The 27,607-nt window shown below is 42.6% G+C and overlaps 1 protein-coding gene across 1 annotated transcript; it reads right to left on the reverse strand.

Moving 5' to 3' along the window:
- On the reverse strand, positions 1–27,607 carry LOC104289080 (cytosolic phospholipase A2 epsilon-like). The gene is made up of 19 exons (XM_009887977.1): positions 27,538–27,607; positions 21,459–21,595; positions 20,843–20,974; positions 19,298–19,338; positions 18,159–18,201; positions 17,266–17,323; positions 16,647–16,813; positions 16,442–16,528; positions 15,293–15,330; positions 13,211–13,358; positions 12,194–12,330; positions 11,010–11,232; positions 9,452–9,566; positions 8,205–8,342; positions 6,690–6,797; positions 5,267–5,458; positions 2,840–3,006; positions 1,327–1,513; positions 1–209 (listed from the first exon to the last, which is right to left on the reverse strand). Exons 1-19 carry the CDS (start codon positions 27,563–27,565, stop codon positions 1–3), a joined length of 2,355 nt encoding a protein of 784 aa, XP_009886279.1. The 5' UTR covers positions 27,566–27,607.

The raw sequence follows: 27,607 nt of genomic DNA on the forward strand, positions 1-27,607 counted from the left end.
TTAGCACATGTTTTGCATTCTCCTTTGCATCGCTGTCTGCAAGGCCTGCATAATCATCTGTGAGTTGTTGAGCACGTTGTATTCACGGAGGTTCAGCAGCCGGCGGTAATTCTCGTCGGTATACCTGACCGAGAACATGCAGTAGGGGGAAAAACGACTGGTCAAATCGAGTTGTCCTCCCTCCATCTCTGAGCAACAGCGCTTGACACCTGGAGAGAAAGAGAAGTTGCTGCTGTGGTGCAGTGTTTATCTCAGTCAGTGACAAGCTGTCCACAGCAGCCCAAAAAGGGGTACTTTTCTACAGAAGAAAACTCATAGGGTTAAAGGGACGAATAACACAGGTCATGTATCCCCACTCCTAGTCAAGACGAGGGCAGAAGGGAGAAGTGAGGGACAGCACTGTAACGATCATCTACAGCTTACTCATAAACATCTGTTTCATTAAATCCATGGATCAATCAAGGACATCAGCCCGAAAGGACACTCCAATAGCCACTGCTGGTGCACTGTAGGTCTTATCCTGAGCAGTCGGGACCTCTACAAGCCCTGGCTGAAGGAGGGGAGTTGTTAGTGACAGAATAGAATTTAAGTGAGAAAGGAGTAATAGAAACACACAGAAACTTAAAGTTCCTGCAGTCATGAACGCAGTCTCAGAGGGCCTGCCACCAGGATCCATCTTTGCCTTTCCATTTCTTGTGTCTCCCAAATTCCACAAAAGCAGAATTTTAGACTTTACCTCCCTGCTACCAAGGATCAAAGAAAATGCATCCTAGTAACTGGCAGTAAAGGAGAGGAATACAAAGCAGGTGGGCTGGCAGAGAAGGAATGACAGGCCCCGAGCACAGCACAACGAGCAAAATGACCCCTGGGCTGATGCTGTACCAAAAGGAGACATACTGGTCTTCACATTGAAGGAGTTCAACCTGAAAGCCAGGCTCTTGCTCCCCCATCATTCATACGTGACACTATGCCTCCTCAAGCGTAGAATGAAATCCCTGGACAACCGGCAATATATGTAGGGAAAAAAAAAACAAAACACCTTTTACAATTAGCTAGCCACACTTTATGTTACAAATGGGAAAGAGATGAAGGTAACCACCATCCAAAAGATGAAGGCTGTATCTATCCTCTTAGGGCCACAAAGACGGCATGAATGAACACACCAGCTTTGGCAGGGATGAGAAAAGCAGGTTTAATTACCTAAAGTGCTCCCCCATGATCCCAGCCAGCAAAGACAGCCAGAAGCAGAAAAGAAGGCTCCATCTGAGTCAGGGAGGTGGGTAGTAGTGTCTTTTGATTAGTGCTTTGCCACTACTTGTAACTTACCGGGTGCTTTGTACTCTCGGAAGGTATCATTCACAAGGGGAAGAAAAATCACGATCGGACATCCAGGCGAATCTGAATCTTGGAAGACGTAGCACTCCTTCAGATTTTTCTTATCTTCATCAGTCAAAGAAACTTTGGGGAATGGGATGTTCTGTTCTGAGTAGTATTTGCATGCCTTATCTAGAGACTGGAGTATCACAGAGATGGTCAAAATTGGAATTCAACTTGGTTGTCTTAAAGCCCCCAAATTGTTATCTAGTATTAAGGTTTAGTGCCTCAAATCCATAGGGTGGGTTCCTTCTTATCATCAAGGGTTACTCTACACACAATTACCATACATAGTAACCAGAATACTAATCACAAGCTGTAAATACAATTTGACAGTTAGAGAATTCATGCAGAACACTGCTTTTTAAAAAATGGAAGCAATTTGCAGAAGTTTAGTGTAAAGCATGTAGTTTTAGTAAATGAAAGAGCCTGTGTTTAATATATAGAATTAATTAGAAAAGAAAACCACAGCAAGATAATGTTTAAGGTACCTTATTCAGTGCTTGGAAGTCAGCACATAAGACAGTGAAGTTTGAATTAGCTATTATGTCTCTGCCTGTGCAGGCATTATGGCACAGTGTTAATTGAGATTGATATTTTACTGAGAAAATCTGAAGTACTAGGCTATACTGTACCTTTTCCCTGAAATGTTTAATACAATATCACGTCCTACTGTGTATTGTGTTATTGACTCTGCACCATCAAATAGTGGACTCTATCAAACAGGAAACAGTTTCTACTAAATTGCTTACAACTGCAGCAGCCTTTCTTCATAAAATTAATCTAGAGAGTGTATGAGGCTGAAATGAAACTTCATTACATGTATGTCTTACGCATCATAGGACTTACTGACCATAGCACCGCTGTTCTCATTCACAAAAAATAATTCCACTTAAGCAGGCCAAGGTGATTAATACCAAGTTTCTAATAACCTCAGTCTCTGTGATATAAAGACCCAAACTTCTTTTTTGCAAGGCCTTATAGACAGCTAATTAACTTTAAGTCCATGAAACTGGAGTTTCTGCAGGAAGATGCTTGTCATTGAATTTTCCTAGTAACATCTTATTTTTCAGCCCAGAAATGATCTGCCCCTGACTGTCCACTTGATCCCTTTTGTATTCGAACTGAAGTCAGGAGAAATTGCTTCCTCATCTTTATGCATATTCCTGTGCAGGGTCTGGAAACCCGCTTGAGTCAGCATAAAGCAGATGAGGCTCTTCCCATAGTTCTGGGAGAGACTGTGCTGATGTCCCCTTGAATAATTCAACTTGTTCATAAACCAGCAAGAGAGATTCCAGGAACGGCAGGATGCAATGGGAACAATATTAATCATTGTAGTGAAAAATGTAGCGGAATGCAGTAGTTAAAAACTGAACAGCTGAAATAACTAGCAGTTCTATGTACTACAGGCTAGACATTTACAAGCAAAAGGAGAGACAGCACACGGTAACAAGATCCTCCTCACCGATGTATGTGATCCAGTAGTATAACTTAAATATATGATGACATCCACTTCCCTCTGTGGCCTTAAAAGTGGTGGACTGCTGGTATTGATGAAAAATCCAGCGTCTATCATGCCCAGTTGATCAGGATTTTGCATCAGCTGGTTGGGACGTGAGTCTAACACAGTGTCTGAAAGGAAAATATTTCTTGGAATAAGAAATTATCTTTAGGTACTTTGACTGGAAAAAGGTGTAAATAACCATCCCAGAGGCCTGCTATTTCTAATACTTAATCTAAATCCCCCTTCCATTTCAATCATTGTTTCGTCTTTTATCCATCACTGATTTGGAGAATGAGATATTCCCATCCCTTTTTACATTTGGATTTATGCCTCCACTCAGTCCAGTCTTCTTTGGAATACTAAGCCTCATTCCTTTTCAGCTTTCTTTCATAGGTCATATTTTCTGACATATTCCAGCTGCATCTGAAGTTAGAGGCACAACCCTGCCAAATTCAGCTTTCTCTCATGTTCACCCTACTCTTTACTACTTTAAATTCTGAGCTGGATGACAGGGATGGGGAGCAGAATGAACACCCCATGATCTAAGGGGAAATGATTAGCAAGCAGCTACACCACTTAGATACACACAAGTCTATGGGGCTGGATGGGATCTACCCAATGATACTGAGGCACCTGGTGGAAGCACTCACCAAGCCACTTTACATCATTTATCAGCAGTCCTGGCTAACCAAGGAGGTCCCAGCGGACTGGAAGATAGCAAATGTGATGTCCATCTACAAGAAGGGCTGGAAGGAGGATCCAGGGAACTACAGGCCTGTCAGTCTGACCTTAATGCTGGGGTAGATTGTGGAGTAGATCATCTTAAGTGTCATCATGTGGCTCATACAGGACAAGCAAGCGATCAGGCACAGTCAGCATGGGTTTATGAAAGGCAGGTCTTGCTTGACCAACCCGATCTCCTTCTATGATAAGGTGACCCGTTTAGTGGATGAGGGAAAGGTTATGAATATTGTTTACCCAGACTTCCGTAAAGCCTTTGACACTGTTTCCCACAACATTATCCTGGAGAACCTGTCTGCGCATGGCTTGAATGGGCATACTCTTCACTGGGTAAAAAACTAGCTGGATGGCCAGGCCCAGAGAGTTGCGGTGAATGGAGTTAAATCCAGTTGGTGGCCGGTCACAAGTGGTGTTCCCTTGGGCTCAGTATTGGGGCCAGTTCTGTTTACTATTTTTATCAATGACCTGGATGAAGGGATTGAGAGCACCCTCAGTAAGTTTGCAGACAACACTGAGTTGGGCAAGTGTGTTGATCTTCTTGAGGGTAGGATGGCTCTACAGAGAGATCTGGACAGGCTGGACCGATGGGCCGAGGCCAATGGTATGAGGTTCAACAAGGCCAAGTGCCGGGCCCTGCACATGGGTCACAACAACCCCACGCAGTGCTACAGGCTTGGGGGAAGAGTGGCTGGAAAGCTGCCCAGCAGAAAAGGACCTGGGGGTGTTGGTCAACAGCCAGCTGAATATGAGCCAGCAGTGTGCCCAGGTGGCCAAGAAGGCCAATAGCATCCTGGCATTTATAAGAAATGGTGTGGCCAGCAGGGCTAGAGAAGTGATCGTCCCCCTGTACTCAGCACTGGTGAGGCTGCACCTCGACTACTGTATTCAGTTTTGGGCCCCTCACTACAAGAAAGACATTGAGGTGCTGGAGCGTGTTCAGAGAAGAGCAAAGAAGCAGGTGAGGCATCTAGAGCACAAGTCTTATGAGGAGCGAGTGAGGGAACTAGGGTTTTTTAGCTTGGAGAAAAGGGGGCTGCGGGGAGACCTTATTGCTCTCTATAAGTACCTGAAAGGAGGTTGTAGCGAGGTGGAGGCAGGTCTCTTTTCCCAAGTAACAGGCGATAGGACAAGAAAAATGGCCTCAAGTGCACCAGGGGAGGTTTAGTTTGGATATTAGGAAAAACTCCTTCACAGTAAGGGTTATCAAACATTGGAACAGGCTGCCCAAGGAAGTGATTGAGTCACCATCTCTGGAGGTATTTAAAAGACAGGTAGGTGTAGTGCTGAGGGATATGGTTTAGTAGTAAGTTGGCAGTGCTAGGTTAATGGTTGGACTTGATGATCTTAAAGGTCTCTTCCAACCATAATGATTCTACAATTCTAAATTCAGTTCTGTCAGCTGCAAGCCTACCCTCTTGGTCTAGAACCCAGAGATCACAGCTAAAGCACATAAACACATGCTTGTATTTAAAAACAGGCTTAAATACCTGGCAACACTGAGGTTTTAGTCTCTTCTCTCTGTTCAGAAAAGAAATGCTCTTCCAGGAGGTTTTTTTTTCCCCTGCAAAGCCTGGCAAGGTTCTTTCCTAAATTCCCCACTCCAAAACTACCTGAAAATGATGCCTGTTAAATATGAGTTCCCATTACCTTTCCATCGACAGAAGTGCTCGTTCTCCAGGTAATTGCTATGCAGCTGGTAGCCCTTCAGGAAATTGTGGTGCTGAGCAACGGAGAAACGGTCAGTCAATGCTCCCCGAAGGGCGCTGGACAGGGGGCCAGGAGGAGTGTACATACGAGTCCTCAGCTCGTGGGGTCTTGTAGGCAATACGGGGTCTTCATCTAGAAGAGGGGAGAAAAACTGGTGAATTGTTTGTTAATTGATGTTCCTTTCTGGTTGTCCTGGTGTGTAGGAGATCTCAGGGGTTGTTCTGGGACAATTCACTACACACACGAAAACTATTCCTAAGGAGAGGAGTGACTGCTGAACAAAGCTCTGATGGTGGTCTTAAGCTTTGGCCTGAAAGCAATTCATCAGAAGCAGTCTTTAGTCCTGGAAAAGGGACACCTTAAGGGAACTAAGCAATTCAAAGAATGTCCTATCAGAAAGAAAGTTACATAACCTCACAGGAAGATACCATGAAAGAGAGGCAAGCATGGAGGAAATGAGGCTGAAGCATATGCCCCCACTCAGTCAGATGGGCAACAGGGCACCACAGGGGTCTACTGCAACAGTGACAGCTTCTACCTGATAATCACCCATGGCTACATAAGCATATGCTTAATCAGTAGAACGAGAGCATCCCAGGAAAACCTGGGGCACACATTCATATTTAGAAACTATAGGTAGTTTTCAGGGTGACTAAACGGCAGCATATGTGGGTGAAAAGTAGAAATAGTACAAGGTGTGGTTTCTTGAAATCATTTCTTGAAATCACAACCTGCTTTGCTGGACCAAGTGGCTGACAGTACAGCAGGAGAGACTTGGTGGTTTCCGTGATTGCACAGATGTATTTCTTTATTTTCGGGATGTCTGTAATTATAGTTGCTATCATATTAAATGATTTAGCAATAAAACCATGGTTTCTGTATTGCTTCAGAAAATACCCTCTGGGCCTCATCTATCTTTGTGCCAGTATGAATCCAATGCAGTAATTACTGTACTGAGTAATAAAATAAAAAGCCAGGAAATATTGATTGGCCAATTGATATTCAGGTTTATTCTCTGCACAGGCAGTAAAAATAACTTTATTCCCTGTCACTAGTTCTTGGATCCGTATGGCTGAGAAAGAATGGGCAATGCCAAAACAGTTCCTGAGAAATGTGTGACCACTCTGAAACTTCCCCTTAAGGACAGGCCCTTTTAATCAGTAGGGCTTTAGTAAGTCTGGTAATTACAGCAGCATCTCCCTGATTACCCTCTTCCTCTTAGTCTTTATAGTGGGAGGGGAAGTCACTATCTCTTCAGAGATATGCTCGCTATGATGCTTGCTTCAATGTAGCTGACAAGATGATGCCAAAAGGTATCCAGAAGACTAAGTGACCATAAATCAAAATCTTAACAATTTCTCACCAACTTCTTCTATTCTGTCTTGTGTCCATCTCTTCCAGAAGTCCTCTGAACTGTGGGACAGTCCCCATATTTGTAATAGGTTCACAGAAAATATACTGCTCCACATACCTGTAAAGGGAAATAGCGAACACAAGGACACATTCTAACAAGAAACTGCCTTTTTCCTTCTATTTTGACCTCCTGGATTAATTTTTTAATGGGTTTACTTCAAATACTTCTAAACTTTTGGGCTGTTAAATTCCTTTTAACTTTCTATGGCATTGGTTCAGGTTATGCTGTTATCATTTCTGCATCTAACCTACTGTTGCCACATGGTAAAGAGAGAGAAGAATGGGAGAGAAGTAAAGGAGAAAAAACCACTTGCTCAAGAACTGAAATGAGAGCTCAGATAACACAGGCAGCACAAAAACATCCTTTCCGTCCCTGTCTTCCTTACTCCAGCTTCTCTTTTTCTGCACACGCTTTGATCAGCTTTCCCGCACCCCGAATCAGCGGATGAACTGGCTCTTCAGCTGTTTGGTTTGCAAGAGAAGCTCTCACACCGCAGCATGTAAAGGCTCTCAGACACAGTGGGGTCCTGCTCCTCTGTGCACTCTTTTCTCCATCCAGGATTGCCCCTCTCTGCCTCCCCTCAGGGGCACTGGTGGCTTTGTTGACAAAACACAATGCCACCATTTCATCTGCTGTTGTAAATTTAAATATGTATTTTAATTAGTCTATCACAATTGGACTTCTTAATTTTCAGTGGGGCACAGAAACCAGTACAGAATACTCAGTATGTAGAAAATTTCCCAGTAGTGGACCAGGTGAAAAGGGCCAGCCCAAGAGGTAGTATTTTAAAGACGCTCCTAGGCATTATAGACTATTTAATATCACAATGTTTACTGAAACCAAGGAGCTCCTAAGCAGGAGTGTAAGAAGAGATGACTGAATCTGAACTCACACTGCACTGTGTTCACCTGCCAGTTATTCTGACTCCTTGATAAAGGGATATTATTACTTTTACAGACAACCCATCAGTACAAGTCAGGGACTGACCAGAGACATTCAGAAACCCTTCACTTCTGGCCTCATTTTCCACCCTGAGCAGGCTGCATCTTTAGTAGACGGGATTGTCTACACAGGGTTGAAGTTAAACCTCTCAGTGGAAGCACACCTGAAGGTTTCCTGCTGTCTCAAAATTTCATAAGTTGGAGTGCATTCAGAGAGGAATCAGAAGAACAACCAAAGAAGTGGGAACTATTACTTATAATGAAAGAATTAAGGAGCTTTACCTATTCCATTCATGAGGCCCAATGTTTAAAAGTTTGTGCATACCAAAACAGTGACAAGAAACTGAAAAAAGATGTGGGATTTTTTACTGTATCCTTTTGGACAAACTACCCCACACCCCCATTTCCTGGCAGGTGATATCATAGCAGCGTTCAGTATGGTAGACCAGAAATATCCACCCTCTAGTTAACAGCGTGGCACCCCTCCGAAGTGCCTCTGTGCCAGGCCGACGCAATACATCACCTTGAAGGTAGCAGATCCGGGATTCGGGGAGCTTTTTCAACATGCGCCCCATGAAGAACTCGCTTCCAAAATGCTCTGTGCGAACGAACGCGCCGTACTTCAGCAGTCCCACCTCGTAGGGGGTGAACTCCACCCACTCTGCAATACAGCCACAATGGGTCACTTAGAGGGCTCCCAGGCTCTCAGCTGGGGGTGGAGAGAGGGGCAGCGAGGGCATAACCCCCCTGACCTCTGTTTGCTACGCTGCCTTTGCAAAGCCTTGCTTGTAAATGACCGCCCGCAGGACCAGGCAGCCGAGCAATGACACTGTGGCAATGGAGAGGCAGGAGCAGGTACGCTGCTCATGGTGGTGCTGCTGGTGGAACAAGGTGCACGCTGGGAGCATCGCAAGGCTCCAGCTCTTACACACCCCGTGCGCCTGCACCAGTCCAGGGTTCTCCAGCATGCATGAGGTTTCACTCTGCCCTTGCATATGCCACATCTAGACAGGTAACACTTCCACTATTATCAGTACAGTTAACTTCCCTTGAATAATTTGATTGTGTACAAAGACAGGTACTCAGCTCTTGAGAAATTATACTAGCTATACTCTTTACGTGTGGTGCTAAAGAAGACAGAACTAGTCCTTGACTTTCTTGGATGCCCTCTCCAAGTAAAGTGCAGTGGTCTGATATAACTGCAGTGTGAGCAAAGACTGGAACAGAAAGGTCATGGACCATAATTTCCTTTTCGTTCAGAAGTGGTTCGTTTTTTCACCTCGACCATAAAAAATTTTATCTGAATTTCTTCTCTGCCCCTTCTCCTCCTCCAGCTGCTTCTCCTCATGGAAAAAAATAACCAAAACAATGAGCAAAGCAAAAGATTCAGCTGGGAGTAGGTTGGATGCTTTCCCAAACTTTGCAATAATTATATGGTCTTTCTTCATACTGAAACTATAACCGGACATAGACAGAAAACAGTATTTAATTCTCGGACAATTCCAATACTTCTTATTCTAGGTGGATCAGATAATAGTTCAAAAATGGCCTTTCAGGCAGGATTTCGACTGTGTGTGTCTAGACAGTGAAATGCTGATCTCAAAAAGCTCTGGAATTAAAATTATAATGCACAGAGGCGATGGTTATTTCTGCAAAAAGCAACTAACACACCAGGACTGTTTTCTCCAACTGCTACCAAGCAGAGAAGAGCAAATCACAGAAATTCAGTTTCCAGTGTTAGCCCCACAGGATCTGAAACCTCAACCTTACCTTTGAAATCATTGGTGCTGTAGTTGTCCCGGACGCAGACGGACACATAGATGGGCAGTGGGTTCTGGCCATCACACAGTGCTTCTTGCTGGTCAGAAAGTTTGTGGGAGTCTTTCTGGTTTTGAAGAAAAACAGTTATGTGAGAAGAGATGGAAATGACATGTGGTAAATTCAATGGCCCCAGCTCTGGAGGAGCCGTGCAGCTCTGCCCCTGGCACGCAGGACCACTGCTGGCACCCACCCGCCGGTGGCAGACCAGTCTCCCAGGGTCCAGCCTGACTTTGCGCATGGGTTCATAAATAGATGAGGAGAGAGAAAACTACTTCTGCATAGATGTCTGTATGTAGTAGAAAATATCGTCCTAGCAAGTAGAAGGGACCAGCTGCCCCTTAGGATGAGGCGCATAGTGACCAGTCCTTGCTCTCCTGAAGGAAGCCCTTGAGCAGGTAGGCAGTCAGTTTTCTTTCTTAGTACACAATAGCTGTCACAGTCCAGCCATGCAAGGGGACGGGAATTTGACAGCAAATTCCCCACCCAGCTTCTTTTCTGGAAAAGCGCATTCTCATTGAAGAGGTTTGTAAAAAAACCATAAAATCTCATGAACTGCTGACAAATTTGAGAGCAGCTAGTTCTGGCAGATTAGGGAGAAGTTAGTGGTTACACAGCAGTAGTCAGCACTGCTCAAAGGGAAAGATGCTTGGCTAGATCACGTGGGGGACCTCATCTAGCTGAGATCAAAAGAGAGGCAGCTATTCAGCTTATACCTTTGTTTAATATATAGTATCCCTCTCTGTATGTATTTATTTTTCATTTATGAAAATATGATACTATATATGTATGTATATAAAAATAAATAAATAAAACCCAATGAATGGCTGAATGACTGCAGCATTTCTGCCCCCGCTGGAGCACACTTCTGTTCAATCCTCAACCACCTGTCCCTTCCCACTTCCCAAGTGCCAAAGCACACATCCTTGAACTGTGGTCCTGCTGGAGAGAAGAGGGAGTGGACCGCTGCACCTCAGGGGTAGAAACAATTTTAAATAATAGAAAAGCATATTTGTTATTGCTTGTAAAAATTAATATCACTTAAAACAGCTACTGTCTGAGCAGCCCTTCTCAGTAAAAGTAAAATATGCACTTCCCTTCAGCGTACCTGCAGGTCAAGTTACCTGCCAGTGGATGCAAATCAGTAAGCACTCTAGCTGTTTCATGCTTGCTTCAGATAGTTCTCACACTGTTGAGATTACTCTGCTTTGCACCTTGAACTCTTTTTGCATGCATATTCTCTATCTTAGGCAGACTGCCAGAGATTGCCTCCACTTCTATTTAAATAACAGCCAGAGTTCCAGCTGCCTCCACAACCTTATTTATTAACATATAGGATGCATTTCTCCCTAGGCAGTCTATTCAAGGAAATTAAAAAATCTGAGCGTTTGTTGACATGGAGAACTCCACTTTTTTTTGAGGTATGTTCACCAAAATGATGTGCTAGTTTCCTCTCCGTTCACTAAGAGAAAAATACGTGGTTCTCTAGGAAATGGAATTTACATCATACCCCATCATTTAGTAAGTACTCAATCATGAGCCCCCAAAGATCTATAAATGATGTCCTGTATCCCTCTTCTTTCCTCTGACAAAGTTGCTTATTGTAGTACTTCATGCGATCCATAGAGAAACAGCCCATCTTGCATTTGGTTGCTTGTTTCTGGGCTTCACCAATATGAGAGTCTAGGTCCTTTTGTGACCAGTAGGCATCTCTGTATAAGTTGGCCATGGTCCTGGACAAAGACAAAACAGACAGCATAAGTCAAAAGGAGCAAAAATAGACTTGAAATTTTGCCTTTGGGGACAGCAGTTTACTTTTTGGGCTTAGTTTCTGTTCATACATACTCTGGTTTTGCTGCTCCATCCAGCAGAATGAACACTCCAGAGTTTCTACGACTGTTTTAAAGATGACCCTGAAGGATACGCTATTTTTTTATGTCCTTGACTTTTTTTTTTTTCCCAAACAGAACTGTCAGCAACTTAAGGGATAAAATTACCAGGTGTGAACATAGGTACATTTCTGAAGCACAAATTAGGCAGAAAGTTATAATAAATTTTCTTTGCTTGTTTTCTAGAACCATAAATTTGTTCACAACAGCTGCTGTCTCTTGGCTTTGTATCACTTAGTGTTAATCTTACAGTATCACTATGCCTTACTTTCATGCCATCCTCTATTTTACCAGCCTTCCCTACATGGGACCATAGTTGCTCAGTGGTAGGTCCTGTAAGCAGAGAATAACACTCTCTGGAGGAACACAGTCCTTTCCCAAACTGAGAGTTGTAAGTGTGCACTGTCCTGTGGTTTTCTCTGTGTGACCAGTTAGAAAGCAGAGCCAGTCCCAGAAGTTAATGGTAACAACAACAACTGGGACATCAACAGAGAGAGAAGGAGGTGTGATGATATAGGCAGTCTTACATCCAAAGTAACTACTTACTTAGAAACCATTTGGACAAGCGTAATTGTCGTATACATATTTAACTGCTTCTAATGTGCAGTTGAAAAGCACAGTAAAGATTTGCTAATAAAAAATCAGTCAGGCCAAGCTAATATTTGATGGCCTGTGACTGAGAAGCAGCTTGTTTCTACAATGTTTGAAGAAAATCTCCTGATCTTGTCTGCTTTCAGAAGCTCCCCTCTGCAGCAGCATCACCCTCGAAAGACCCTGGTCAAGCCTCCTGCACGAGCTGGCTTACCACGTGGTGCCGGACAACCCACTGATGTATGTTACACAGTCCAGGAGATTTAGTTTCTTGAGTCCCATGAGGCTGCCGTATAGTCCTGTCATCGACTTCAGTCCCCCGCCTGTCGTGATGATAGCCACCACAGGGACCTGTTGGGCAGAGGAGGATGGGACATTCACAGTAGGAGCATTCAACATGGTACCCCAGACTGCAACGAGGTCTGTCCACCACACCCAGCCCAGGTCCTGATCTCAGAGCCCGGGCCCCTTTTCAGAAGGAAAGGCTCCAAAACCAAGCAATGACTGCTACTGCTGCTTCCCTTCAGATAAGCATGGATTCAGAGATTAATCCAAACCTGCCCATCTCTAGGGCAAATACGGGCACAGCTGAATTAGAAGAAACCCTTCTGTGGAGACAACAGTGTATTTTCTCTACATTTCCCACTCCTTTGCTACTTTTTTCTTACTTCATACATCTACTACTACTGTATGAAAATCCACATGCCAATCCTATGAGGAAATATGGTTCACAGCCAGTGTTGTTAAGCTACCCACGTCAGTGCTGTTATTCTTCAGTATCATGAAATTACTTTAAAATAAATTATATTTATTTTGAGGAATTTCAAAACTGCAAGAAAGGGAAGAAGATATAAGAAGCACTCAGAGATGTTTATCCTAAACATTCACACAATGATGAAATCTGAACAAGGGAAGAAATCTTTGCTATGTAATGTGTTTAACACGCACACAGTATTTCTGAACCAAGCCAGTTATAGCATAGGGCGGCAGGGATGAACACACCTCAAATCCAACAAATTCCAAATTGACAGTCATGATGGATGCAATCACTGCAACCAGTGTTTCTTGTAATAACAAACCTTGGCAGCAGAAGCAAATGTACTTAAGACACATGGACAAGCTGGTACCTGCACAACAGATACATATGACCCATTTTGCTGACCACTAATTTTGAAAATTACATGAAGGCACTAGGAAATGAAGATCTACGCCCCCCCCAACACACACGTACTTCATGATCCTGCAGATCCTGTTGTAGGTGAAAAACATTTTTCAGGGCACTTGCTACATATCTCTTTCTTTTCCCCAGGAAAGTCATCTCCTCTGAACATAAGTCAAACCCAAAGCGCATGTCCAGGTCTTGGTGGCACGAACAATTACTAAGATAAAAAAAGGCACATATTTTACATATTAACACACCCTTATCAATCTTAGGACTTCGATCAGAGATAATCTACAGCTCCCATCCCTTCAAACAGGGTGATGCAAAGTGACAAGAGCAAGAAAGAATATTTAACTATTTTAAAAGTAAGAAAACTTATTTCAGTTAGTAAGCTTAACCAGTGGCATTATACATGGTTGTTACTAATAAATGAAGAAACAATATATAATATTTACAAATGAAACAAAATATTTAAATGAATATTCTAAAACTAAAAGAATTATGAGTTTAGAAAATCTGTGCAAACGGTCAGTGAGTATATTGATTCCCATTTCCCGGGGTTTTTGGTCATTCTAAAACTAAAATAAAACCCAATTTTCAAATGCTGGCATTTCCAACGTGAAGGGCAGTTCTCCTTTCAAGCTACTCAAGTGAGAACGCATCCCCCTCTAGTGGTGAGCACCACTGGGGAGGAAACCCATGCGCCCGCCTGCCAGCCACGGGTGGCCGTGTCACCCTGCTCGCTGGAGGCATGACCTCGGTGACATCCAGCCCCTGGATGGATGGAGATGGGTCACTGAGTTTAGTGGGGCAGGATTTCACCTCCTGCTGCTCTGATGTGTCTGCAGTTGCACAAGCTGTCTCACAGGTTGACGTTGGCAATTGTATTTCACACCAGCCTTGACTCAAAAATTGTAAAGCATAATATTCCTCAGAGGAAGATTTTATTTGCATCAATTTTGAAATTTAATAAGTCATTCCTTAAAACTCCACTGCTGCAGCTTACTTCCCTGGGCATTTGTGCTCTTCAGCTCACTAACCTCCCTCCTGTCTCTTCTTGCCCTCCACCTGCAAGACATCAACAGGCAAGAGATCTGGCACGGTGTCTTCAGGCCAGAGCTACCTGTGGACTCCCTAGCCCGGGCCAGGCTTTGTAAGAGGGCAGGGTTTTGCTTTTTCTTTCAGTGACAGAACTTCTCTCTTCTACTGAGTCTATAATTTCAATGAAATGAGTATGAAATTTATTTATGAGACTTCTTAACCATCAAATTTGGATAAAATCAGCCAAATGATCACAATTGTATTTGTAAACAAGGATACGTAAGGGAAGCACTCAAGAAGACATGCAAGGGAGTTAGGTGGAGCTGCAAATGCCAGTTTCCATTGTAAATCAAGATATAAATAAACTGCTTCTAAAGTTCTCTGAGTGTAAAATAAATAAATGGGAAGCATTTTTCCTGTTCTGGAATAACACTTGTTTTCCTGTTGTGATTGATCGCTTGCCTTTCTGAAAGGAGTGATAGAAAATTCTGTTTGAACTAAACATTAAGTAATTTTTCCCCTTTATTTCCTAGTCAGGCCCCCCCACACACAAGAAAAAATATCAGGTTGCCCAGTTCTGCATGTTACAGATAACATAAAACATCTTCATGTTTACCAATGAATATTAATAAGCATGTCTACATATGTCAAATCACCAGCCACATTGTCTGCTGCGGTTTCTACTCAATATACAGTATAACTGGACTTAACAGAATACAAGGTTTATTGCTACTGAGTATTGACAGTTAAGCAAAAAATAAACATTCATAATTTCTGATCGTTTGATGTTTACTCCTGTCCATTCTGTTTTTTTAGTCAGTTTTGTTCTTTTTGTGAATTTCAGAGGCTGACATTGATCAAAATTAATATTTTGTGGTCAGAAGGGAAGGGATAATGCTAAAATAAATACCTGTTTAGCAAAATTTATTGATTAAAGCCAAATCTTCCTAAGGCTAATTATGTATAATATACTGTGCAGGTATTTTATGTTTTATTGAAAGCACATTCCAGTTTTCTGACTGAGAATGCCTTCTTGTGTCATTTCCGTGTGGCTAAAACAACATCAAAATCAATAACCCAAGTCTTCAGGAACAGAAGATGATCTCTTACCAGTTTTGTGCTGTCACATTCAAGTCAAACCTTTTCTCCTGGAAAAGAAGAATGTGTACTGTAATTTTTTAATTTTACTCTTCAAATTTCTTTTTTCCTTTTCTGTTTTGGGGTCAGAGCTTGATTTGGACCCCAGCAAGGTCTGGAAATCACAGTTAAATGTCTGAGATCTTGACATATATTTTGAAACAAACACTTATCTCTGGTGAAACATGCCTACCCACAGATCCCATATGCTTCCAGAAACCATTAACAATCTTGGTATAGGAGGTTCCTGAGACTCATGCAGTAGGTCCCATTTCCCGTGATATTCACAAGCTTTCTGCAGCATCATGAAATACCATTTTTTGTATGTTTCCCGTTCTTTATGCTCTACTACACATCAGATCTTTGACATCCTGGCCACAGTCTCTCGGTGAAGAGACTGCAAGTCTGCATTTGCTGCTGCCAAGACTTCAACCTGTCTTAAAATCCTTATTGCAGCCTTCATATTAGCTGACATAAAGTGTCCTGTTCTAATAGCCCTGAAATCTGATGTTGTCCTACTTCTTAACAGCATAACAATTAATATTTGGAAAAGATTGTCCCTATTGATCTGGACATCTGTAGATGTTTCTTCACAGAAACATTTTTTTTATTGCAAGGATCCTTTTTTTTCTATCCATTTCATTCAAAATTATACAACACATACATCCTTTTCAAGCAATATTCTCATTACATTCTTTAAAATCCATACACTATGTTTAATATTTTGATATATTTTAATATACTGTTGTTTGAAGCACATGGTTTACTAAGGGCAAGTTTATTGACTTTTTCCTAGCTTGTGTCCAAGGAGCAACTTTCAGTTTGTACCCTAAGCAATGGAGGAGTCAGTGCTTCTTTGGGTAAACAGGGAGAGATGTACTGAAGGAATCATATTTTCTGACATCCGTGTTGGTCTCTGTATCCACTATTGGCACATAATGGAGACTAGTGGAGGGACAACCTTCTTCTGTGGAGAAAATAGTTGGAGAAACAAAGCTCATGTTTGTACAGGGTCTGAGAGAAAGGTCTGACCCTCTTAGCTGCCATCTGAGACAATATTATGGGACCTTACAGAAGGAATGATTTCAGCGTTTATTCCTAACAGCTGGAAGAGATGCTCACCTCCGCAATGGTTGTTTTTCTTCCCATGGGCAGCGAATTCAGCATCACCACTGGGGAGCCGGTCTCTGTACTGTACTTACAGCTCCACTGGGAAAACAACATGCTTTAGAACAAAAAACAGTAATGGGTTTACCCTCTCCCCCTCCTCCCACTTTCTAGAGAGGCACTCATGGTCAGTTCGTCATTAAGGCGACTTCCAACATACAGGGTGGTAGCGCCTCTTCTTTGGCAACATGACGTCCAGTGTTGGCTCCGCGTACTTGATATAGTGGAACTTGGTGGGACCTGATGGGCAGGCCACTCCGTCGGGGCCCAGTGTGATATCCTGTGTGCCCTCAAAGGAGCCCTTCACGGTGAGGGAAAGCTCTTTCTCTGGAAGACCAAAACAAAGGTTGTGAGAAATGTCACAATGTCATGGAAAATTGTGCTGGCTTGATTAAAAGTGGGGTGCGAGTAGCAGAGTTGTAGAGTTTGGACCACAGTTTTGTCTAGTGGAAATTGCTCTGAAGGGAGCGCTAGCAGCAAAGGGAAAGGAGCAAAGCGGAGGCTATTGTCATGGAAAGGGGGCTCTGGAAGGTCCTTGCTGTTATATGCAACTGTGATTTCGACTTTAATGTGGGTCTAATAGTCCTTATTGACATATTCCTAAAGGAGTACAAGATGCAGTCATTGAAGTCTATAACAACCTCATGCATTTACCTGGTGTTAACTGCACTAAATACTGTAAATACTATTTATTTCACTAATACATTATATGAAATGTATTATATGAAATCAATAAACATGCAGATATTGGTAAATAGATAACAAAGCAATAACCTTACTTGATTTTTGCTGCTTCTTCTCTGCCACTTCAACTTCTAAGCAGCAAAGTTCACGACACTGTGAAAGGCCAAGAAAAATAAAAGAGAAAGATTTTCACATCCCAGCCTTGTTACGGGGAGCTGTGAATCATTCAGCTTTGGACATGTCTAGCTTCCCGAAATGCCCAATTCCCTGGCATTTCCAAGCTTTTGCCTAGTAGCTGCTGACTAAGAAAAAGGAGTAACTTTGAAGGGACTTGTAGAGCATTGTCCAGTGACAATGACATACGACTAGGAGCAGTAAGACAAAAATACAAAGGAAGAAAATCAGGAGCATTTTCAGGATACTATCACAAATACAAAGGATTAAACAGGGGAAAAACATAAATGAAAGATATGTTTCTGACTGACCAAGTCAGTAGTAGAAAGAGTTTTCTGAAGAAGCATTGCTATTAACATTTTGGTTTGGGGTTTTTTTTATGGCACTCCCTCTTCTTTTACCTAATGTAGCTACAATAGGTCAATACTTAGTGCTGACCTTACCCACCAGGCATGTCTCATCTCCCAGGGGAGGAAAGGGCTGGGTAGGCTATCAGCAAATGGCTTCACGAGCTTCTTACCACTGTGCTTTGACAGACAGCAGTACATTTTTGAAGGAGTACTGGTACCAGAGGAAAGCTCTGTGTGTGCGTTGCGTCAAAATACAGGACAAATGGAAAACAGTTGGATATCACCAATGAACAGGACAGTAAAATATCCCATTCTCTAAGCATCTTAAACAGAAAAGGGGAAGAAAGAGAAAGAACTGGCCCACCGGCTATCTTATAGATCACAGCTTCTCTAAACCCCACCTTCCCTTTCCCTTTATATTAAGGAAATACTTGTAGGAAATTTCTTGGGAAAAAGACACATACCACCAGGACTCCATTGGTAGCAATGACTTCATGAGGACCAGAACTGGGAAACAAAATGAAAAACATTTTTTGTTTAGATCAAACAAACAACCACTCATCCTTGCCTAGGGTGTTGCCCTCTCTCCCCCTTTAGATGAATGACTGCCAGAGGGACCCTGGCACAACAAGCTCCTTTCCATGCTTGCTTGGACTGCGCACTGCTCTCAGGGGACATGCCTCTATACCAAAGGTGAGCGATGTATATCACGGCTACTTTTTTGCAGTGCAATCTCCTGATGATCTAAAATGGAATCTGCAGTTAGGCAGTCAAATTCTCCTCACTATAACATTTAAAGTACATGTATTTCAGGGCTAAGATACCAATGCACCAGCATATTCCTGTTGGGAAGCCCAGTTCTATGTATTTGCTGATATACAAATACAATCAAAGGGGTAGAAGGCAGCGGGTATGAATTACATGGGGGAAAGAAAAAGCTTTCCAGATCATTCAGGTGAAGTCAGGAGATGATATGGAGTGATTTGAATTCCGGTCTTGGCTGCCCACAAGTTTGAGGGCTGACCTTAGGCTGGGCACTTTATTTCTGCTGTGCCTTAGTTACCTTGTAGCAACACAGAGACAAAAATACTAATTTATATGAATGGCAGGCTGACCGTGCTGGAGGAAAAGTCCTGCAGTAGACCTTCCAACACATTGTCATTGTGTTGGGCAGAAAGACAACAGAATTACTAGGATGAAAAGAGTCAGAGTCAGAGATACGCTGGAAACCTAATCCAAACGGTTCAACATCAGGAGTCTGCCTAGTGTATAAGCTGAAACAGGCATGGAAAGATTGATAGACATGCATCCACACACAAGCTCATGCAAGCACACTCAGAAAGTTTTCTGAAATGTCCCCAGGTAGACAAATCCAACATTGTGGCTAGGAGAGCCAATGCTGGCAGTTGCATCTTTGAAAGCGACTAGATGACAGAACAAGCTATCAGACACATGTCTCACTCCAGCAGAGACTGCAGTAAAGATGTAGGAGAAATCTGGCACGTTTTTGCAGATATCCCACAAAGTATAACTTCTAATGCTGTTTTTGTGTGTTAGCATTTAACATTTTTTGCATTTTTTAAAGAATCCGTATATCACTTACGCAGCCTCCAATTTGAATTCAACCTCTAGCTCCTCTTTGGCCTGAAAACAAGAATAAGGAATTAAATGAAGTAGCTACATACTTCTTTCACCCTTGTCTATACCCAGGTCCCTGGTATGCATTATTGAAGTAATTGGATGAAATACACTTCCTGTAATAAATATTTCAGGGTGGAAGATCTGAAAAAAACATTTCAAAACAGCTTAATGATTCCTGCCTCACCTCCTTTCTTCTACAAGGTACAATCAGAACAACCTGTACTTTTATCTTTCAATATGAAGGTGTTCCAGAAAGACAATTTGCCACTTGCTTTGTCTTCTGAATTCTACCTTTTTCTCTTATCTATTCCTGACACTGTCCTGCCATGACTTACGGTCCTTGCTATTAGCTTGGAAGTTAAAGATACTTTCCACCCATCACTTTAACATAATAAACAGGGACTGGTATTATTGAGTGATTCAGAGTTACAGTTATGCAACCCCCTGTAAGGCAGTGTTGGTAAGTATGAGCTACTTGTGAGTGACCCAGTTTGGACAACAGAAGCAATCTGCCCATGGTAGCAAGAGGTTGCTTGTGAGATATTTCACTGATCTCGTTCGTAGATCTCAAAGGGAGTCAAGACTCTTTTTTTCCCATTTTATAGGTGGGAAATTGAGAAACAGAGTAAATCAGTCATTCAGAGCTCCAAAACCACACAAACTCTGATAGACAAGTCAGCAGGCTCAGCCCTACAGGTATCACTGCAGTGCACTGCAGAGGACAGTGCCGGGATACACACAGGGACAACTTCAGCTTTTCCTTTGGGGTGAAAGTAGATACAATCAAAGGGGCATGGGGTAGTGGCTATGAACTACATGGGAAAAAAATTACAGATTATTCGCCCTGCAACAGCTGCGCAGCCTCGGGGTACCTCGAAGTCAGGGGTACCTCGAAGTCAGATCCCTCCCCTACCTACCACCCTCTTTCAGCCATACGCTCTTTAATAATTTGTAAAAATACTGGGAGGAGGGGCTCAGAGTCTCAAATCCAGATTTTTAACCACATTTTTTGTGTTTATATTTTTAATGGCAATTCATGTACCCATTATTGGGATAGGTCATCCATGGCGGATTCAGAAAGTTCACCCCAAGATTTTGGAAGTGTTGTATAACTCTCCACTGGTTTCTTAGTTTTTTCATTTTAACCACCTACTTGATCTAATTGATGGACTCACATAGCTCCTGGACCAGATACAAACTGGAACAATAATCCATAAGTTCAGCCCCAGGAAATAAACCAAAGATACTTTGCCAAAACTACCAACTAATACTGACTTGAAGAGCTCAAGCAGCTGTAGCCAAAAGGGACTGCTTCATGGAAGACACCACAGAGAAGAGCTGCAATATGCATTGCCAGAGACATTGGAGTAGGGTAAAGCAATGCAACACATAAACCAGGAAAAAGAAGTCCATTAAAATTTATAGTTCAGTCTCGAAAACTCAGGTAAGTGTGCCCTCTACACCCCCTCCTGCCAGACCTTGCAGGCACTGATCTCACAGATCTCACCTTTGGGTCAGGCTTAAAATACAGGAGCACTGTTCTGTCAATTGGAAGTTTAGCAGTATCAAAGAGCGCACAGAGGAGATGGTCATCTGGAGTAGCAAAATCCTCATCATACACTGTCAGCTCCAGCACATTCTGGAGAAAGAGGCAGAAGGGGGTTTTATTGTTTCTACAGTCTGGACATCACTAGCTCGAGGGAAGAAGGAGCGTTGGGGATGTGCTTGAGAAGAAAAGCGGAGAAATTTTGGAAACTTTGGAAAAACATAGCGTAAATCAAATATTCATTCTTCCCCAGTTTAATTGCTGTAACATGAGTAATACATTGGCTACACTGACACGACAGTTTAGTTAACTCCCAAATTCTGTATCCCTCTTGCACTGATTCATAAGAGTCTCTAGTTTCCCTAAAACTTCAATACTGACCTCAGTTTCTGCCCCTCCTAAACGACAGCATCAAACAGGCATGGGAACTCAGTCATCTCTGCTGTTAAACAGTTTGAATAGTTCCTTATCATATGCCATCCCTTAAAGAATTCCTGGGCACAGTTCAGGAGATAGATAGGACCCACCATACCCAAAGTCCTCAGGCTGCTTCAAGCAGACAACTTTGGCTCCTTACCTTGACCCGACTCTGGATCCTGAAGTAGAAGGTTTCGTTCCACACTGGGTTGTTGGAGTTTCTCACAGTTTTAGTGCGGGACCTTTCACATGTCGCAGTTGGCAGCCACAATGATACGTAGCAATCAGCCTCGCTTACTGGATAGGGGAAGAGGTGAAACAACTGTTAATGTGGCAAAGTCAGTGGTGCTGCATGACACTGGAAAGGTTACTGTGTGGTACCAACAGCAAGTATGAGTTATTTAAAGGCAGAAATGCCTGATGTAATGTAAGTCTTTCCAAGATATCCTTCTAAGGGGGAAAAGCAGACCATAAGATGACCTAGAACAGGAGGTGGTTTCTATTCTTCCTTGCATGAGTTACTGACAACACCATGTTGTGAATAAAAGAAGGGGGTGAGAATTTCCTCTTATAGTCAGCCACTTTCTTTAGTTTCTCAAACCACAAGCTTTCCTGTGCTCATGTGTGCATGCACACACACACTCTCTAACACTCAGCTGCTGTCCGATGAGAGGGGCCTGAGAACCTCCTCTGCCTTTTGACAACAATTGCAAAGGTCTCCATCTCTGCCTTGCCTTCAGTGATTGTTTTGGTGAAGGTTTGTGAAAGCAGCTGCAGAACTACCCCTGTTGTAGGAGAGAGCAGAGGTTTCTTCCAGAAGCAGCTCATTGAATTAGACATTGGATCTTAATGAATTGCCACCTCCAGGAAAAGAGGGACCAAGTCTCTCTCCAGAAATGCACCGGGAGAAGGTTAGTGAAGGACATTCCATGCCATTTCTTAAAGGCACCAAAATTAAAGTATATCTCAATGGCTAAAGTCAAAAAATGTGATGTACTGTGTGCTGGGGGAATGAAACATTTCTTCATGCAGGTTATGCAAAATACTTCAGCACCTTGAAACTCTCTCTTAAATGGTTCTTAACAATAAAATGATCAGATATCATATAACGCAAAACGTAACTAACTTGGAGAATGTATGTCCTTTGATATGAGACTTTCGAGAGAGACAAGTGGTGGCAGTAGTAAATGGAGAGGACTCCTCAGCAGCAGCTGAGGACTCTGCAGGTAGATCAGGGGAACAAGAGCTTGCACATCGACTTGTGGGGAAAGGCAAAAACTTGCCTGGCTGCAACAGGGGCTTTTTTTTTTCCCTCCTTTTCTTTCCTTCTCCACCAGGTTTTGCCAGGTGTGACCCTACAGCCATTGGCTCTATCTCGAACTAGGTGGAGGCTACATTTTAAGTTGTTGAAAGTGTATTTGTTCAACAAAGCTGACTGTGTTTCTGCCCAAGTGTCCTGATTTTAGGTAAAATGGAACCAATTTTGTTCAGTAACTTCGCTTCTTAGCTGGGCCTCTCTAACTACTGAAATTAACAGCATATTGTGCAGACAATGTTCACTCTCTCAGAGTGATAAGACCTATGTTTATAGTTGATGCCCAGGCATGGTATGCAGAGAGGCTCTTGCTTATACTTATTGCTATAACAGCCAAGGCCAACCAACTTTGTTATTTGCCCCCTTGGAGGGTCGGAAGTGGAAAAGCATAGAGGGGTCCAACCTGCAGGGAGGAGCAGACAGGACAGGTGACTCAAAACTCACCAACAGGGTATCCCATCCCATCTGCCTCATGCTCAATATAAAGGCTGAGGATCAAAGGGTCAGCTCTCTTCCTTATTGGGCCGACGTCTGAGGAGGACTCTGTTTGTTTGCCTGTGATCCCGATCCTGAATGCAGATCTGGAATCCAGTTTCCATCCATCACTGAGTCCAGCCTGGAACTGCACCATTGCCAGCCGGTGTCGTGATTGTCATCTCAGGAGCTTGATATGGTTTTGTATATATTTCATTATTTCTTTTTTATTTTGTTATTAATATTTCATTAAAGTAGTTTAGTTCCATCTAAACTCATAAGTCTCTTTTTCCTCCTCTGCCTCTCTCTTTGAAAAGGGATAGAGGGGAGCATCTGTCAGTCCCACCTGGGGTCTCCTAGGTCCCCAGTAGCCGATTTGGCCTAAACCACGACACCAAGTCAGAATGAAGAACTGAAATTCAGAACTGCTTGAGAAGTTACATAATGCATCGTGATACATCAACTGACACCTTAACTATTGTTTTTCTACTTTTTAATATTATAATGCAGAAACAGAAAAATATTTTTAATTCCGTCAAAATTTTCCTTAAAAAAAAATTGTGGAGAAATCAATATATCCCTGCCGAGTCAAAAACCCAATATTCCTCTGATGATAGAAAAATATTTTTGGAAAAAATTCAGCAGGCCCTAGCCCTCCCTCTCTCCTGCTCTTTTCCACCTTTCATATCTTATTTTGGATTTAAAAAAAAACAAAAAACAAATTTAGGTTCTGACAGCAGTTTAACTGTCCTTGTCTGGAGTCATATCTTCTGCTTTAATTCACTTCTACCTTCCGACCACTCTGATCTCTTAGCCCCCTTCCCTATGCTTTCTTCCTGACTGTTTTAGTTGAGAGGACATTTCACCTCCAGCATTCAGGTTTCCTTCTTCCCTTTCTTTAAGGAACAAACTCCCAAAGTGAAGAAAAAGGGCTGCTACAGGCTGACTTTCTGCTCTGTGTTCAAGCCCGCAGGTGAAAACAACAGAAAGTACCCCGGTAGCATCTGTTTCCCCTCACACAGATAGCAAGACAGACTTTGCAGACTGATGACTCTGAGGATTGGGATTCCCAGGGATAGCTTTTCCCTTCAGACATTTTGGTTGCATACTATAGCCCTTTGCCTTCTGCTCTTCTTACACCCATGCCCACTTTGCATTAAGGTCTGGGAGGCATACCCAGTCTTTACCATTCCTGTGGGTACAATAAGCAGCATCAAAAGCCCCATAATTTAAGACTGATGTGAAGGTCCTTGAATGCATCCAGAGTAGGGCAACAAAGCTGGTGAAAGGGCTGGGAGGAATGTCCTATGAGGAATGGCTAAGGACTTTGAGTTTATCTAGTTTGGAGAAAAGAAGGCTGAAGGGTGACCTCATTGCTCTCTACAGCTTCCTAAGGAGGGGAAGCAGAGAGGGAGGTGCTGATCTCTTCTCCGTGTGATCCAGTGACAGGACACGTGGGAATGGTTCAAAGCTGTGCCAGGGGAGCTTTAGACTGGAAATTAGGAAGCATTTCTTTACCGAGAGGATGGTCAAACACAGGAACAGGCTTCCTAGAGAGGTGGTCAATGCCCCAAGCCTGTCAGTGTTTAAGAGGTGTTTGGATAATGTCCTTAATAACATGCTTTAACTTGGTCAGCCCTGAATTGGTCAGGCAGTTGGACTAGGTGATTGTTGTAGGTCCCTTCCAACTGAAATATTCTATTCTATTCTATTCTATTCTATTCATAAACAACAATGTAGAAACACTGCAGTGCAGAAATGATGCGTGTTGCAGCAGGCTGCCAGGAAACTAACTGCTAATATTGAAAACATCAGCGACTCATACCAAACGTCTCCCCAGTAAGGGTAGGTCTAGTCAGCCTGACCAGTCTGGCTGCCTTACACATTTCACCTCACTTAAGCACATCAGTACGTCTCTGAAGGAGGAACAAAGTGTCTAATCTGCACCTTTTCCTTGCAAAGGAAGTTGCTTATCTTTATTTACATTTATGCACAGAGTTGATATAAGAACTAAATTTAAGGCTGGGCTCCTTCTGTCTGAAGACACCACTTTTAACTGCATTTAGGGAAAGTGTCATCTGGAAGAGTATAGCTTTTTCCCAAGGACAAGGCAGAAGAAAAAAGCATTACTTTTTCATGTTAAAAAATAAATTCTTTATCATTTCACTGCCAGGTAATAGCCCTTCTACACCTTGCTCCAGAGTAGAAGAAACCAGCTAATTCTAGAGCAGTATTGCACCTGATCCACCCTCCATCATTCAGGCAGTGCCAGAGTAAGGATCTCCCAAACAAGAGTTTGCATTGGGAATACCTTGTTTAATAACCCTTGCTAGACTTATGATCCATGAATATTTTCTTTTTGAACAGATATATTTTAACATACATACATTCCTGTGACAATGAGTTCCACAGTTTACTTGTATATTCCTTTTACTCATTTTAAACTTCCTGTTTGATAATTTTATTGGGTGCCCCTTTATTCTTGTGTTGTGAAAAATAGTGAAAAATGACCCCTTATTCACCTTCTTGCTCCTATTCCCTTTTGTAGAGACAGCTTCCATGTCCTTCTCAATAATTTTCCTTCCACTCAACGCCTGTAGCCTATTTAGTCCTTCTGGATGTAAAAGTTGTTTCAGATCTGTCATTGTAGCTAGTGCCTTTCTAAGGCTTCTTTTGTTACTCCGTTTCCTCAGAAAGCTTTTGCAGTGGATCTACCGAATATATCCCCCTCAGAGAACTGTATGAGCAACAATTTGATGCTGTATGACTGTTATTTTTTTTCTTTTCTTTTTTAATCTGAGAAACAGTATGCAGATAATAATGCTTTGAAGAATTTAGAAACTGCAAAAACAGGTATTTGAATATGTTTGGAGATCCTAGAAGTAATGATACTTGTCCTGGTTTGAGGTAAAGCAGAACCAATTTTCTTTTCAGTAATAGCATGCCACGGTGCATCTGAGGTGGGGGAGGGCATCTGTCATTCCGCCTCAGTGGCCAGTCCAGCCCAAACCATGACAATACTGATTTTAAAATGTTTTAAAAATAATTCTGTATGACTAATGCATGACTTTAGGTTTATCATTGGAGATCAATAGCTGTTGGCTGTTTGGCTGGCAAAGTACTCTGTTCTACTGATATCATTCGTCGTTCTTGTATCTTTACTGTACTTTGAGATACAAAGCATATCAAACAATCCTTAATTATATAAGCAGATGCAGGAAAACTAGTCAGCTGTATATTTAATGCAAAATATTGCTTCAGTTCTGCTTGCACAATCTCTTTCTACAACCTAGTTATTTGTGATTTTGTCTTGCCACCTGACAGGCAGAAGATCTGAGTCCTTGATGAAACCTTTCTGTGTTATTGCATCATCACACATGTGCCACAGCTGTGGACCAGGAGGGAGGTGCAGGTGCAGAGAATGAGACCCAGTGATATGACCTAAGATACGGCTAGTATGTCCCTCACTCAGGGCTGTGACACGGGGAAGTCCTCTGATATACCTTCCAGAATAACGTGACAACCGCAGGGTAAGATGGGAATGGTACTGCATGGTAAATCCAGACCTTCATCTTTCAGAACATCTTCCCTGGCTCTATCTGTGCAAGAGGCTATAGTGCCAACTGCTGCCGCTCACAGTGAAACAGGAGAACCAAGAAAGAGAGGTTCTCCAAGAGGCAGGGGTACACCGTTCCACTTCCATGCTCACCCCAGAGCTAGTTTCAGTGTACCTTCACAGGTGGTCACATTGCTTTATTGATTAAAACAAAACTGTTAACTTATCTGTTTTGTGTGAAATGCCTCTGCTCACCACACATGTGGATAGTCCATGTCCTTTAACTAAACAGTGGTATTTTCCTTTCCTGCTAACTCACTTCCCACCACTTTCCTAACATGTGACTCACACGCTTGCACAACTGCAACACTACTGCAGGAGCGTTAGAAGGGACAAGGCATCCAGCTCTCAGTCAGCACATTTTCTGGCAGTCATTTCAGGGTAATTAATAATGGCATTAGCCTGGTGGTAATGATTTTCAAAAGTTTTTTTCTTGTTCACTTCATCTGTGCCAGAACCAAGATTGGGGGAGGTGAAAAAGTTTGCTCCTCCCAGCCACAGTTCCCAAGGTGCTACAATCCAAAGGCAAAATTACCCTTTGCTTTTGAAAACACAGGGTGCGGTATTTTTCATATATCTGTATCAGAAACTCTCCTTTCTTTGGGAGAAAGTACTTATCCTCAAAACCACATTCAAGTCTTAAAACCAACCAAAAAGCATAGGAATAACATTCAATGAAACAGCAGCAAGCAGCAAGGTCTGACCTGATTTATAACAATTAGTTTACATAAACACTGGGTTATTTTAGAAATACTTGGAAAAGGTCGCTATCCAATTATAAGTGAAAACTTGTTGCCTGTACCCTGAGCTACCACTAAGAGTGGAGATACTTACAGGTGTCCACTCGCTGGAGATTTCTCATCCGGATGATCCTTACGGTCAGCAGGTAGCAGGGAGAGGACTC

Source organism: Charadrius vociferus, unplaced genomic scaffold, assembly GCF_000708025.1.
Source record: "Charadrius vociferus isolate BGI_N301 unplaced genomic scaffold, ASM70802v2 scaffold337, whole genome shotgun sequence".
Classification (NCBI taxonomy): domain Eukaryota; kingdom Metazoa; phylum Chordata; class Aves; order Charadriiformes; family Charadriidae; genus Charadrius; species Charadrius vociferus.